Raw genomic sequence first — 16,185 nt, 5'->3', positions numbered from 1 at the left:
ACCTAAAAATAAAACCTTTCATATATGGTAAAAGGACTTCTGACAATTTTATCACGAACATTCAATGGAGAAAGGACAGTCTTTTTAACAAATGGTGCTGGGGAACTAGTCACATAGAGAAGAATGGAATTGATCCTTATCTAACACCATATACAAAAATTAATTCAAGATGGATCAACAGCTTATATGTAAGACCTAAAACAGTAAAACTCTTTGAAGAAAACATATGATAAAAACTTCTGGATTTAAAATAACACTGGATTTGCAATGATTTCTTGGATATAACACCAAAGGCATGGGTAAAGAAGAAAAAAAAAAGACAAATCTAACTTAACAAAAATTTAAAAATTTTGTGCATGAAAAATGAAAAGACACTACTAACAGAGTAAAAAGGTAACTACAGAATGACAGAAAATGTTTGCAGATCACATCTGATAAGGGATTAATATCCTGAATACTACAGAGAACTCCCAAAATTCAACAACAAAAAGCAACCAATCCAATTAAAAAATGGGCAAAGAATGTGAAGAATCATTTTTCCAAATAAGATATACAGATGGCCAATAAGCACATGAAAAGATGCTCAACAGTACCAATAATTAGGGAAATGTAAATCAAAACTACAAGGAGAGACCATCTCATACCCATTAGGATGACTATTATCAAAGAACTGAAAAAAAAAAAGTTGGTTAGAATGTAAAATAGTATGGAACAGTGTGACAGTTCCTCAAAAAAATTAAAAAATAGAAATACCATATAATCCTGCAATTGTACTTCTGGATATTTACCCAAGAGAATTGAAAGCACAGTCTCAGAGATGTATGTACTCCTAAGAGCACAGCAGCATTTTTCACAATAGCCAAAACGTGGAAACAAAACAACTGTCCACAAATGAATAACCATAATGTGGTACATACATACAATGGAATATTATTCAGCCTCATAATATAAAGGAAAGAAATTCTAACACAGGCTACAACATAGATGAGCCTTGCAGACATTGCGATAGGTGAAATAAGCCAGTCACAAAAAGAGAAATACTGTATGATTTTACTTACATAAGGTATTTAGAGTAGTCAAAATCATAGAGATAGAAAGTAAAATGGTGGGTGCTAGGTGTTGGGAAAAGGGGGTAAAGGGGAGTTGATGTTTAATGAATACAGAGTTTCAGTTTTGCAAGATGGAATAATTTTTGTAGGTGGATTGTTGTACAACACTATGAATGTACTTAAATGTGACTGAACTTTACATTTAAAAATAGTTAAAATGGAAAATTTCATGTTAAGCATATTATACTACAATCTAAATTTTTAAAAAATTCTTTGCTTAAAAAAAAAGAAAGCAGAGAAATATATTTTATAAGAAAACATGTCAAAGAAGTAAGCTGGATATTCCTTGGAGGTGAAAGTAGAATGAATATGATTTTCTATTCTATACCATTTAGCACTCCCCAATTTAATAATGTGTACTTGTTTTTATAAGAAAAAGTAAGTTGAATTTTAAAAAGTTTTAAGTAGTTATGTGAGGTTAAAAGATTTTCAACAAAAACAAATTTCTAATACTGTGACAAAAATTATTATCAAACAGTATTTCCTAATAGAAATTTTCTCCAGAATCAGCCATTTGTGAATATACATTAGGAATTCACCTTGATTTTAACTGTCTCTAAGAAAGGGAAAAGATTTTTCTAAAATTTTGTTTATTCTTTAACTATGACACTGAAGCATACTTTTTGGTATTATTGATGTTACTACTTTCCGTTTCTGAGATTTTTCACAGAAAATTCACATATATGTCATAATTACTCACAGATTTTAGCCAACTTTTGAGTTAAAGTTTATAAAATCAAAAAGCATGCTGGTCATGGTTTTGGAAAATTTCATATTAACAATCCAACATACTCAATGAACAAATAGATAAAATTTATCTTAGATAAAAATTATCTTTTCAATTTTGCTCAAGTATTCAGTATCAAAACTATGGCTAATACATATTATTTATCTTTCAGTATTATATTTTCTTTTTAAAATACAATTAATTCAACTCATTTCACTCCCTCTCTCTCCTTCCCTTTTTGTCTTTTCTTTTTAACCCCTTATCTCCTCAGACTTTTAAAGAGTTAACTAAGTAAAACAGAAAAATTTGTAAGCACTACAATTATCAGCAAAAAGTCTGACAGTACCTACCCTGGTAATACATATACTAAATACCTGAAATAATGTTTCAATGGCTTTAAAATATTTCTTTAATACTAATCTAAGAAAATTATTTCATTTAAACAAACTGACTACATGTTAAATGCTGAATACTATGCCACAAAACAGGGAAAACAATGATGAAAGAGATGCAGCTTTTTCCCTAGTATAATTAATGATACTGTTCAATTAGTATACTTCTTTTATAAAACTCTAAACTGAGAATTTATTGAAATCGACTATGTTTTCTTAACATCCACAGCTGACCTTTGAACAACATGAGGGTTATGACTCCCACCCTCCAGGAAGTTGAAAATACGTGTCTAACTTTATAATCAGCCCTCCATATCTGCAGTTCCCCACCTGTGGATTCAACCAACCATAAACAGTATAGTAATACTGTTTATTGAAAAAAAAAAACCCACATACAAGTGGACTTACATAGTTCAAATCCACATTGTTTAAGGGTCAACTGTAATTTAACATTAAATATCTGCTATTATCCACAATGATTCATTCAATTCTGGCTAAATTTAACAAACCAAGGAAAATTATACGCTATTGAATGATTTATAAAGTATTCTCATCATTCACCTATGAAGTCTCATTCAGCAAAGTTGTTTCACACTGCACACAGTCAACTATCACTTAGCAGCCGTCAATCCAATTTATGTTTCCCCTAATTGAACAGAGTAAAGGATGTGTGGACTAAATATCCTGGAAGAGTACTTACAGAAAGACACATAAAATTGTTCAGCAAAATAAAAGCAGTATTTTGCAATTTCCGCCAGATACTTTGGAGTCTCATCAGGAATACTACTCTATAATCACTAAGATAAATCTAAATTCATATTTAATTGTTATTCTTTTAAAACAAACAATTGAAAATGCTGAATGAAACATGAATATAGATCTTACCAATGCAGGCCACTGAATCTGTTTGCTCTTTGATCCCTGAGTCTGTCTAGGGTCGTTCCTTCTGGCCCAGATTAAGTGGTATTCCACCAAGAAGGTTGAAAAATCTTCATAAACTTTAACCCACTCTCGTTTATCCCATTCAAGATCGTCAAATTCCACGTACACCTACAGAAAAGAAAACATAAAACTCCATAAGCAACAGAGTGTGATATTTTATAACATATGCCATAAAGTTGAACTACAAAAGACATTAACATATTCATTATACAAATTAACACTTCTCTTAAAATCATTATTTATCTAACTTTTCCTCATCTAAATTATAATTATCTGACAAGAAGATAAACTGTAAGTATACTGAGAAAAACAATTTACACAATACTGGTCAGTTCAGATGGGCAAATATCTACTAAAGACACACTAAAGAACAATGTTGATAATGATGATTCCAGAAGCAGAAGTTAGGAAATATTTTCTGTAAAGGACAAAATAATAGATATTTTAGGCTTAACAATCCATATAGTTTCTGTCATAACTACTTATTTGTGACTTTGTAGGTTTAAAATAGCCACAGACAGTAGGTAAACAAATGAGCTCGGCTTTGTTCCAACGGAACTTTAATTACAAAGACAGGAGAAAGTGCAAGGATGGCTCAACAAATGAAAATCAATGTAACACACTATATTAACAGAAAGTAATAAGAAAACTACATGAGCATCTTAATCCACACAGAAAAAGCATCTGACAAACTCAAAACCATGTCATTATAAAAATACTCAAACTAGGAACAGAAGGAAACTACCTCAACATAATTAAGGTCATACTGAAAAACCTACAGCTGAATCATACTCAATGATGAAAGTCTGAAAGCTTTTCCTCCAAAACAGAAGCAAAACAAGGATGTTGTATTTGTAAAACTGAAGCTGACTCTTATAACTAAGTAATTCAATCATTCAACTTTTCTTTCCCCACTTTCATTCTTTTCCATTCATAAAGCTCTCCTCACAGAGCTGTCTTCCCTACTCTTCATAGAGGTCTCTTTTCTACTAGATTATGAGTTATGTCGGAGGCAGTTTGTTTTACGTTTTTCTTCCACCTATCATTTGCTCCCTTACACCTGAAGTGTTTCAGTTTCAACTTATTTAAATCCTCTTTGTTCTTCTGGCCATGCTCAAGTTCTTTCAGGATGTTCATAATCCTCACTTTGATTCAAACTTAACTTTAAACATCTACAAGCAGTTATTCTTCATATAGTTTACATTAGTATAAAATCAAATAATGGGCATAAACTCACTAAGGGTAGAGCTGTTTTAGTGTCCAGTACAGTGCTGCATATATACTAAGTGCTTAATAAATATTACACATCTTTTGACTCTTGCAACCATGAACTTTTAAACATGGAGGCAAACTGGTAAAAGATATGTATGATTTCGAGATCTCTGTGCTGCTGCCCTTTAGAAAGCTAGATAGAAGTGCTTACATATTAGAATTGGGAAAGAGAGTAATACACTGTGCAAGGAGTCAACCTTTGTTCATAGTTATCACTGCTCAAGGAGTTAACCTCTGTTCATAGTCATCCACACAAAGTCAGAGCAGAAGCCTTGCTTGACTCTATAAAAATGTATCCTTAGGGGCTGAGTTGAGGTCCATTTGGTATTATGCATAGTAAGACAGACAGAAGGACCTTACAGAGGTGAATGAGAAGGGAATTAACAAAGTAATGTATAATTTAGGAAAAGTATTTACAGCTCTTTTGGGTAGGTTTACAGATTGATGGAAAGAAACTATGCCTCCCAAAACCTCATCCCATAGTAACACTTTCTCCACTACTTGAAATTTTTTTAGATTCTCATATTTAGTGACTCAATAATGGTATATACAGATTTTTGGAAACTCCAAGAAACTGCAGCTGAGGCAATGCTCAGGAAAAGCTTAATACAATCTTTCCCCTCATGAACAATAATATATGGTCTTGTATACAAAATATTTTAGACAAGAAACTAAAGACCCAAGGTCTGTAAACGTTTCCTTATCCTGAAAGACATATATTTGATGTAAATTCTTCCAAATGCAAAGCCTTCAATATAAAATTAAAAGTTTTCAGCTTGAAGAGAACTTTCTAAACTGATTGCTTATCTTGCCTGGACAGTGTCACTGGCAGTTTTAGGAATCTGCTAGGACCCTGGGGAGAAAAGGAAACTAAAATTAGACATTCTGCTTCTTCTTTGCTGTGCAGCCAATTTACCTTCAGAATATCAAGAACAGTGAACGGTTTGAGATTCGACTGTAGACAGGTAGGTAGGTAAGTAGGTAAGTAGGTAGGTAAACAGGTAGAAAGAGATATAAATGCTAATAAGCCAGCCTGTTACTGTTTTATGGATTCATGACTGCTAGGACTCTACTACTTAGAATAAAAACTGCTTATTACTTAAAGCAGAGTATCAGCACACTGCTTACACTGGCTCCTCATGCCTCCCTAGTCCCATGGGAAGGACGCAAAGGGCTTAGGATGAACGCGTGTGTACACAGAGAGAGCATCAACCTTGGGGTGAATTCTCACTTTTATATTAAGTGGAAGCAAGGCTGCTCTTTGGGAAAAGTCATTATCTCACTGCTGCTCACTGCAAACACAACCCTGAGCGATGGTCCGGATGAAGACTGATCAGGGTTTTGCATTCTTGGCATATCTAGCAATAACATGTAGGAAGACTCATTGCCAATGTTGGACTGCCTACACCAACACAGATAAGATTTTGTATCTTGGCTAACTGAATTGGTAACTAACTTAGACTTACAGTATATGGGTATGTAAGTGGTATGAGGTTTGGGGAGGCGCAGTTTCTTTCCATCAGTTTGTAAAACTACCTAAAACACTGTGAAAACTTTTGTTTAATTATACACTACTTTATATTAACTCCCTTCTCATTCACCTCTGTTAGGTCCTTCTATCTGCTAAGTTCCCTGTCTTACTAATTAAAATACAAGATTCTTAAGGGCAAGGATCAGTATGCCTTCAACTTTTTTGCTTTTCTAGTGTCTTACACAGTATCTAACAAACTAAGGTTTTTCTTAAATTTGTTTCTGAATACTCAAGACCATGGGAAACTCATCACAAATACAAATAAATGACAAATTTGCAAAGAAGAAGAAGAAAGTACTAAATGCAACATGAATACAGTCGCTCTACTTATTAATTAATCACTGGCTTCATAATGTAAAAAAAAAGAAAAAGAGGAAGACTGCACTCAATAAACACTTCTGATTTCATATTAGAACCAATGAACACTGGGAATTCAGAAATAAGATATACGCAAGAGTTAACAGCCATGGATGTTGCAGTGATTATGACAGAGTGAAAATGATATGAGAAAAAGGCTAAACAAAATAATCATTAAAAATGATTACTATTTCGTAGTAATAAACATGTGGTAAGTATTTTTTAGCCCAAGATATTACAACAGTGACTCCTAAGAACTGGTCGCTGGGTAATTAAAAGACTTATGTTTTTCTTTTAATACATGTCTTGTACAACATATGTCAACAAGCACAAATTCTCAGTTTTATATATATACGTAATAGCAAGCACTGAAAGAAAAGCTGTCAAACCAGCAGAGGAACCACTGGCAAGAAGAAAAACAGTACAAGCAGCAGTCATGAAATTCAGTTTCTGCTACTCTGCCTTTGAACTCTTCAAACACAGTCATTGGTTAATAGAGAATGTCCCTTTTTCTGCAAGGTTTGATTGCTTCAAAGTCGTAAATGGATTCTGCTCACTTGGTTCTGAGACCTGTATTCAACTTACATATATAAAAATAACGAGATTTTATTATTTTAGTCTAAATTGTAACTTCATCTCTTTCACTTTATTTTACTATTTTATTTTATTGAGTTATAGTCTTTCACTTTATTTTAAAATCTCTAAGTAAGCTACAATCTTTACCTGCAATGTTATACTGTTAATTTGAGGGGGAAAATGCGGGAACAGTAAAAATGTTAACTAAATAAAAACCTAATATGCAAATTCAGAAAGAATTTAAGATTAGTATGATGGAGTACACTTTCTAGAGTTAAAATTCATCAATAATTATCACGCAATTTTTGTTAAGATTCTATGAGAATCTCTTATTTTTCTAGAACTGCAAAATAAAACAATGACCTGTAATTAAGAAAGCCCCTATTCTTTCACAACATCCTATATTCAGTGACATTTATAAGGACAATTGAGATACAAAACTGTTTCTACTGCAAAATCAAGTGATATAGGATACATTTAGTTATTTTTACCATGGTTTCAAGTAATAGTAGTAGTGTTGGTGGTAGTAGTAGTGGTAGTGGTGGTGGTGGTAGTAATAGTAGTAGTTATATCAATACCAAGTGCAATACAGACCTCATCTTTTTATTTTACTCCAAAGTAAGGGTGGAGATTTACATAATGTCATGTGACAACTATGAAGATTTCTCAGAATTATTTCTGCCAAAACCAACCAGTAACCACAGGTAAAAACTACTAAAGACTCTAAAAATCTTTTACGTTAAAAATAAAAGTATTAGACTACACTAACATTTCTCAAAATAAAGTGTATATTATAGAATCATCATTTCCCTGTATATAAATAAGTGTTAGGGAAGCCAAAAAAGTCATGAACAAAGTTCACCAACTAGTAATAAATTAAAGTAACAAATGTCTAACTTTACCAGAGGTCTTCTCAAGGCTTTTAACATATCAGTGTTCACTGTGCAACATTAATAAGTTTATACCATGAGATTTTTCCCATTTGGCCATAAAATCTTCTATTCTGGGATACGTAACAAAATACTGTTCTATAAAATATCCACATGGAGGGGAAGGACTAGTTTTTCCACAAGAGTTACCGATCTACAAATCAACATAAATAATTTGGTAGTACGAAATCAAGGTGGGGGGTGGCAAAATCTGTCATTTATGCCCAAATACTCAAGGAGGTAGACAGTAAATTAATGGGGTTTAAAGTATAATATAGTAAATTCTTTACTGAAGACAAAAATATTGCCCTATGCCTTTATAAAATTAAAAATATTTAACCATGGCTTATAGTTCATGTATGTTAAAAATCAGATCACCACATTAAATATGTAATTATGACAGATTAAGTTAGTTTACTTTTCTCCCTAAAGAATAAAACACATTTATTTCAAAAGATATTTTGTAAGATTTTTTTTTCCCTTAACAAAGGCACTGGGGATTGAACTGAGGACCTCATACATGCTAAGCATGAGCTCTACCACTGAGCTATACCCACCACTCATTTAAGCAGATACTTTATATGAAAGTAATCAAATAGATAAATATAATAAATCAAAACGGTCATGTTTTTATTAAACCAGCTAATAATGTCTTGAATAGTGTCTACTATGTGCCAGGTACATCTATTATGCCATCTGATCATCAGAAATAGTCTGTAAGTAGGCACTATTATGATCAACTTTTTCAAATGTGGAAACAGATACAGAGAAACTAGTGGCCCAAAGTCAAGCAGCTAGTAAATGTTGGAGTCAATGAAAACAACAAAATAGCTTGTAAGGTTCCTAACAGTCATATAGCAGTATAGTCTCTATAAGCTGGCAGACAGGGCATGTGGTCAATCACTGAAAAGAGTGGGGATGTCTGGGTAACTGATTCCTTTGTGGTGTAAAGGTAGAAAACAACACACTTAATACAGCCTTAAGATTTTCCATACTGAGTCGGCAAATTTGATCTCTAGGGGGCAAAACAAGAAAAACGGTCCAACAAAGTTAGCAAATAGTAAAATAAGAAGACAATTTGCTTTCAATATCTATATTGCTTACTCCTCTATGAATTGCTTACCTAATAATTTTATTTTTTTAAGACTAGTGAACAACTAGATTTATCAAGAACTGCAAACTATTCAAAGATGCTTAAGTTTCAATTACCTTTTAATGAAAAACAACTATACTCCTACCATGCCACCTAATTTCCTTATTATAAAATTCAGCATATATACTGCTTCCTTGTTGATAAATTATGTACAGCATTTAATGTAATGTCATTGATCAGGATGACTATCTTAGTCTGCTTGTGCTGCCTTAACAAAATACCACGGATTGCGTGGCTTAAACAACAAATTTTCTCATAGTTATAGAGGCTGCAAGATTGTCTAGAGTAAGGTCTGCTTATGGTGAGGACTCTCCTTGGTGGCAGATAAGCTGCCTTCTCACTGTATACTCACATGACCTCTTCTTTGTGGGAGCAAACAGAGAAAGTTCTCTGGTCTCTTCTTAACAGGGCCTTAATCCAATTATGAGGGTCCCAGACTCATGACTTCATCTAACCCTAATTATCTCCCAAAGACCCCATTTCCAAATACCATCACATTAGGGGGTAGGACATAATAGTCTCGGGGGACGCAAATATTAAGTCCATAACATTAGTAATGATAATAGCAACTAAAATTTGTGTGCAAAACTAAGGCATAGCAAAGTTAAGCATCTCACAGCTTTTAGAGATTTAAATGGTACACAACTGTAAATGACTAAGTTTAGAGTTCTCTGTTTTTTCAGTAACACCACTGAAAAAGCTAAATAAATGCTGAACAGCTAAAAGAGGAAAATCATCAGTTCAGTACTTTTGTAGCATAAGGAGGCATTAAGGAGACCACAGTAATTTCTAGACAGTATTAAAGATCAGGAGGAAAGAGACGGAGCCTGACCAAGCAAGGAGGAAAAAGCCTTCTAGGAACACAAATTCTGAAATGCGTTTAAAGCTTGTTAATGAATCAATGAAGAGAGTTTCTATAGGTTAAGAGAGAATGGATTCCTGGGAGTAGTTTACACAACTGAAGGCACGAGGATGTAACTAAAGAGTTTAAAGGAGAAGGACAGCAACAAAACGTAACAAAGAAAAACCCAAGTTAAATGTCAAGTCCTAAATATTACAACTGTTTGTTAATAAATCCTGAACATAACTTACTTAGAAAAAGCCTCAAATTCTGCTTTTGGTCTTTTGAGGCATGACTAGAAATTTTATTAAGTATATTATTTTCATAGAAAAGAGGTCAAATGCAGAAGCTCCTGTATCATTCCAATTCTAGAGGTACTTTAAAAAATAAGTTGGAACTCTTACAAGACAACATGAATAACATTCATCTTTTAAGTGTATATTAGCGCTTTTTTTGTTTTTTTTTAATTGATGTATATAGTCAGTTTACAATGTTGTATCAATTTCTGGTGTACACCATAATGTTTCAGTCATACATATAAATACATATATTCCTTTTCATATTCTTTTTCATTATAGATTACTACAAGATATTCAATGTAGTTCCCTGTGCTATACAGTAAAAACTTGTTTATTTTACGTATAGTAGTTAGTATCTGCAAATCTCAAACTCCCAATTTATCTCTTCCCACCCTCTTTCCCCTACATTAGCTTTTGGTTTTTTTCGCTTTAATACGTGATCATTAGTCTCTTGAACTCCATCCTTGAGCTCTACAGTTTTGGAAATTTATGCTGACAGTCTTCTATTTTCAATCACCCAACTGGCAAGTCATTCTCAAAGCTTTCCTGCCACCATTACTGCTACCAACTCCAAATACAGTGACTCCTTTCATATCTGTTTCCAGCTACAAGATAGTCTTTTCCTTCCTTCTTTTAAAAAAATTTAATTAAAAACTGAGTCTTTCCTTCCATTGTCTATAACAGAGACTATACTGTGTTCTTGTCTAGAGCCATGTGGTCTTTCATTAACTGAGCCCACAAGATACTGTAACAGGTAATTAATACATCAGGTAGCTAGGGTAACTCAAAATTATCACTGATATTCTTGTTTACCAATTTGGTTTTCCAGTTAAATAACTCTTCAAAGAGTTGGCCACAGGTAAAATTTATTTCTTTGATACATTACATGAAAAATCAAGTACTGTTATTCCTTATTTTCATACTACTGAAAATTACTTCTGGTTTTATTTTATTTTTTGTATTGTCAATTCACTCCATTTACCTTCTGCAATAGATTTTTAGGAAAGTTAACCACAGAAATAGACTTGCAATAACAATGTAAAGTAGTAGTGAATGCCCTTTCTTTATACTATTTATAAAGAACTCAGCGCTGGGAGATTGGTAAATTAAAACATGCTTCTGTTTCTTGATCTAACTGTTCATATGTATGTTAATGAAACATTTAATTAATTGTGATAGAGAAATATGCTACTTATTTTATCAATGAAGAAAACTAAGTACTAGAACAAAGTGTATTTTTTAAGGAAGAAAAACATATTTAAGAAAAAATGTACTCAGTTCTAAATATATTATTTTTATGTAGGGCAACAATACTGCTATCTACTGAGATACAATAGCTAAAAAAAACTGAGCCAAAAGGCTCCTAAATAGCCAAGAAAAAAATACTACAAACTCCATTCACTAAAGACAAATGAACTTTACCCAAAGGTAAATTCTCTCATCTTGGGTCAGAGCTTACTGACTCTAGTACACAGATAATAATAATAAAGTACACTATCTAGTTTCAAAGTACAAAGCAGATTATAAAAGCAAAATAGGGAAAGAGCCTCTGATGACATGCTTCCATAGCATTCAAAGAAATACAAAAGTATAAACACTTTACAAAATCTTTTACCCCAGGACTCAAAAATAGTCTAAAAATAGTTATCACTTTATTATAATTCAATATTATATGGGCATTTGTTTAACTGAAAAATACATACATTTTTAAAAATTCTCTACCATATACTTTCATGGCAACATATACCTTGTCTTTGCACCATTTGACACAAATGAAATACGTCTGTGCATATTTAATGTTTGTCCCTCCTACTACAAGTCTGTAATAACTGTTTAGTAAGTGAAATAGAAAAAGTCTAAATTTATATTCAGAATAGTCTAAGGTGATGCAGAAATGTATTTTAGAAAACTCTCACGGAAATGGATAACGTATTTAACAAATATCCTGTTAACAATTATAGACCAGCTTTATTCATAACTGCCAAAATTTGGAAGCAACCAAAATACCTCTCAGTAGGTGAATAGATAAACAAGTTGAGGTACATCTATACAATAAAACACTACTCAGTAATTAAAAAAAAAAATAAATAAACTCTCAGAATGAAACAACTGTGTTTATTCACTGTCAAAATTCACTACTAGTGTATTATTAAAAGTTAATCAGTCCTTCTTTAATTCTTCTGTACTTCTAGTCAAGTAACACAGTATACACTAACAGAATTTTTTATTTGGACAATTAAACAAGACTTCCTACCAACCTAAGGTCTGAAGACAGTGCCAGTGTAGAGTGTTATGGAGAGCACAGGGGAAAGAAATTTCAGCAGTCTCCCTTTTGAGACATCATTAGTCCTCAAGTAGTTAAGGTACCCAATGTTATAATTAACACTAACATATATTTTATTATAGTATCACAGTATTCATTATCTGAATAAGTACGCACATACTAAAACTGTGCACTCATTTTAAGGTAGATATTTATTTTCTTTTATCTACTGCAAAAAGAAAACTATGAGATTTCAAGTCTTTTTTTCCAGTTGAAAATTAGGACCTGCTATCTCTGAACATTTTAGATAAAGAATTACTCTAGGCACAGAATGACCTAATTATGTTTCATCCCTATCATATACTTGGCTGACACCAATATTAAAGGGTAGCAGGTGTGACTGCAAAGGGCTATTACTGCAAAATGATTATTAGGTGTCTCACCCATATATGCTGTATTCCAAGACACACTCATCACCACAGATCCCTGGCACTTAGCTTGGGGAGATCATCTGGACTTCCTTAGGCCTTAGTTCCTTTGATCTTAATTAAGTTAAGACTGAAACCATTTAAATTTCCTGAGCTGACAAGTTATCTTGCACATGTTTTTTGAGAATGCAGAGATCTGTGTGTGTTTTCTGTAAACATAAAGAGGATAACCTACCAAGCAGACATCAAAATTTGGAACATACTTTTGCTTATTTCCAGGGAGCTAGTTTTAGGCCATCTACCTAATAGGGCTAGATTAATCTATTAATGGATCTATATTAAAATGTAAACAGAATTTGTTGTACTTTTGGAGCCCCTCAAATTAGTTTTTTAGCTTCAAGAGCCAAGCAGTAGATGGCCCTACCCACCAGAGGTCCAGGATCAAGTTTCACCCAGCAGTGGGCAGGCACCAATTCCTCCTGCCAGGAAACCTGCATAAGCCTCTAGTCCAGCCTCAACCACCAGGGGGCTGATACTAGAAATAAGAAAACAATAATCCCAAAGCCTATGGAAGGAATCTACAAACACAGGCCCGACTCTACGCTGGGACCTGCTGGACCCTGGCCCTTCCTTGGATGACAAGAGAGGAGTGTACTGCTGGGACACACAGGATGTCTCCCACAGAGGGCCACCTCTCCAAGGTCATGAATCATAACTAACCAACCTAAAAATACAAACAGAAAGATAGGCAATATGAGGCAACAAAGGAGTATCTTTCAGGCCAAGGCACAAGATAAAATCCCAGAACAAATAAGTGATCAGGAGACAGGCAATTTATCTGATAAAGAGTTTAAGTAATAATGGCAAAGATGTTCAAAGAACCCAAGAAGAGTACAGATGCACAGAGTGAAGTTTTTAGCAAAGAGCTGGAAAACATAACGAATACTCAAACAGCTGAAGAATAAAGTGACTGAAATGAATAATACATTAGAAGGAACTAAGAATAGACTAAATGAGGCAGAAGAATGGATCAGAGAGCTAGAAGATAGATTAGTGGAAATCACTACTGCAGAATAGAAAAAAAATGAAAAGAAATGAGGATAGTTTAAGAGAATTCTGGGACAACATGAAGTGCACTAATATTCACATTACAGGGGTCCCAGAAAGAGAAAAGAGAAAGGATCTGAGAAAAGATTTTGAAGAGATAATAACCAAAAATTTACCCAACTTGGGAAAGGAAACAGTCACCCAAGTCCTGGAAGTGTAGAGAGTTCCACACAGGGTTAACCCAAAGAGGAACACACCAAGGCACACAGTCATCAAATTGACAAACATTAACGATGAGGAAAAAATACTAAAATTCGCAAGAGAAGAGCAACAAATAACATACAAGGGAACTCCCATAAGGTTATCAGACGATTTTTCAGCAGAAACTCTATAGGCCAAAAGAGAATGGCATGATATTTTAAAGGTGATGGAAAGGAAAAACTTAGAACCAAGAATACTCTTTCCAGCAAGGCTCTTGTTCAGATTTGATGGAGAAATCCAAAGCCTCACAAATAAACAAAAGCTAGAAGAATTCAGCATCACCAAACCAGTTTTACAACAAATGTTAAAGGAACTTCTCCAGTCATCAAACCATAAGAAAAGAGAACAAAAAGAAGAAAGAGGAGAAAAAAAAACCTACAAAAGATTGCTTTGGCAATTTGGGGTCCATATACATTTTGGAATTGTTTCTTCTAGTTCTATGAAAAATGATCTGAGTATTTTGACCAGGGTTGCGTTGGCTCTACAAATTGCTTTGGGTAGTACGGCCATTTTGATAATGTTGATTCTTCCAATCCAAGAGCACTAGAGATCTTTCCATTTCTTTGTATCATCTTCAATTTCCTTCATCAATGTTTTACAGTTTTCAGAGTTCACATAGGTAACCTCCTTGGTTAAATTTATTTCTAGTTATTTTATTTTTGATGCAATAGAAATGTTTATGCCAGTTATAAAATTCTGGTTTTTGAAGTGAAAAAAAAAGTGAATGAAGGGCCACAAATTGCAAAATAGCCTTCTTTTTTTTATGGGCGAACTGTATTCCATTACATACATACTACATCTTCTTTATCTATTCATGTATTGATGTGCACTTAGGATGCTTCCATATCTTGGCAATTATAAATAATGTTGCTGTTAATAGTGGGGGTGTATGTATTTTTGAATTAATATTTTTGTTTTTCTCATATATATATGCCCAGGAGTGGAATTGCTGAGCCATATGGTGGTTCTATTTCTAGGTTTCTGAGATATCTCCATAATGTTTTCCATAGCGCCTGCACCAATTTACATTCCCACCAACAGTGTATAAGGGCTCCCTTTTCTCCACATCCTTACCAACATTTGTTATTTGTGTTCTTTTTGATGATGGCCATGCTGACAGGTGTGAGATGATACCTCACTGAATTTGATTTACATTTCCCATATTAGTGATGTTGAGCAACTTTTCATGTTCCTGTTGACCATCTGCATTTCCTCTTTTGGAAAAATGTCTGGTCAGTTCTTCTGCCCATATTTTAAATGTGTTGTTTGCTTTTTAATTGATGTACAGTTGATATAAAATGTTGTATTAGTTTCTGGTGTAGAGCACAGATGGACTTGGAAGGCATTATGCTAAGTGAAATAAGTTAGACAAAGACAAATACTGTTAAGATAATCACTTACATGTGGAATCCAAAAAAATACAACAAACTAGTGACTATAACAAAAAAGAAACAGACTCACAGATGGAGAGAAGGAACTAGTGGTTACTGGGGGGGGGAGGGGAAGATGGAGGTGGGAGGATTAAGAGGTACAAACTATCACATATAAAATAAGCTACAAGGATGTACTATACAACATCGGAAACAGAGCCAATATTTTATATTAACTATAAATGGAGTATAACCTTTAAAACTTTGTGAATCACTATATTGTATACTTGTAATATTGTACATCAACTATACCTCAAATTAAAAACATAATATTGTAAAATACATACATAAATAAAAAATGTTTAAAAAAAGAAAACAGAACCAAGCAGTAAATTTAAAATTATACTTTTCTTTCCCTCTCAAGGATGCTGTGACTTTTAATAAGTTTTATTATTAATTTGTTGAGTAATGTCAGAAAAAGGACATAGTTACCATTAAGACTTGACCCTGATTCAACTATAAAGGATAGTTCCCTCTTGCAGGTAAAAGAATTTTAAAATTTATCAGAAAAATATACATGAGGAATATCCCTTCTCTCAAAAAACAAAAAATCTGCACCTTTGAGACTATATGCGCATTCTGAATATATATATCTATACCCCTAATGGAAGTCAATAATAAATAAATA

General features: G+C 33.3%; 1 protein-coding gene across 4 annotated transcripts in view; it reads right to left on the bottom strand.

Moving 5' to 3' along the window:
* JMJD1C (jumonji domain containing 1C) overlaps window positions 1-16,185 on the bottom strand; it is a 258,095-nt gene that overhangs the window by 150,233 nt on the left and 91,677 nt on the right. For all 4 annotated transcript variants that reach the window (XM_072971435.1, XM_072971434.1, XM_072971433.1 and 1 more), the window contains exon 2: window positions 3,114-3,278. Coding sequence is in view for 2 of the 4 variants with exons in the window: in XM_072971434.1 (XP_072827535.1) it covers window positions 3,114-3,278 (165 nt within the window). In the remaining 2 variants the exon portion in view is untranslated. The remainder of the gene's footprint in view (window positions 1-3,113; window positions 3,279-16,185) is intronic.

This window comes from Vicugna pacos, chromosome 11, assembly GCF_048564905.1.
Source record: "Vicugna pacos chromosome 11, VicPac4, whole genome shotgun sequence".
Lineage (NCBI taxonomy): Eukaryota > Metazoa > Chordata > Mammalia > Artiodactyla > Camelidae > Vicugna > Vicugna pacos.
The sequence above is the reverse complement of the archived record's forward strand: the minus strand, read 5'-3'. Positions and strand labels throughout refer to the sequence as shown.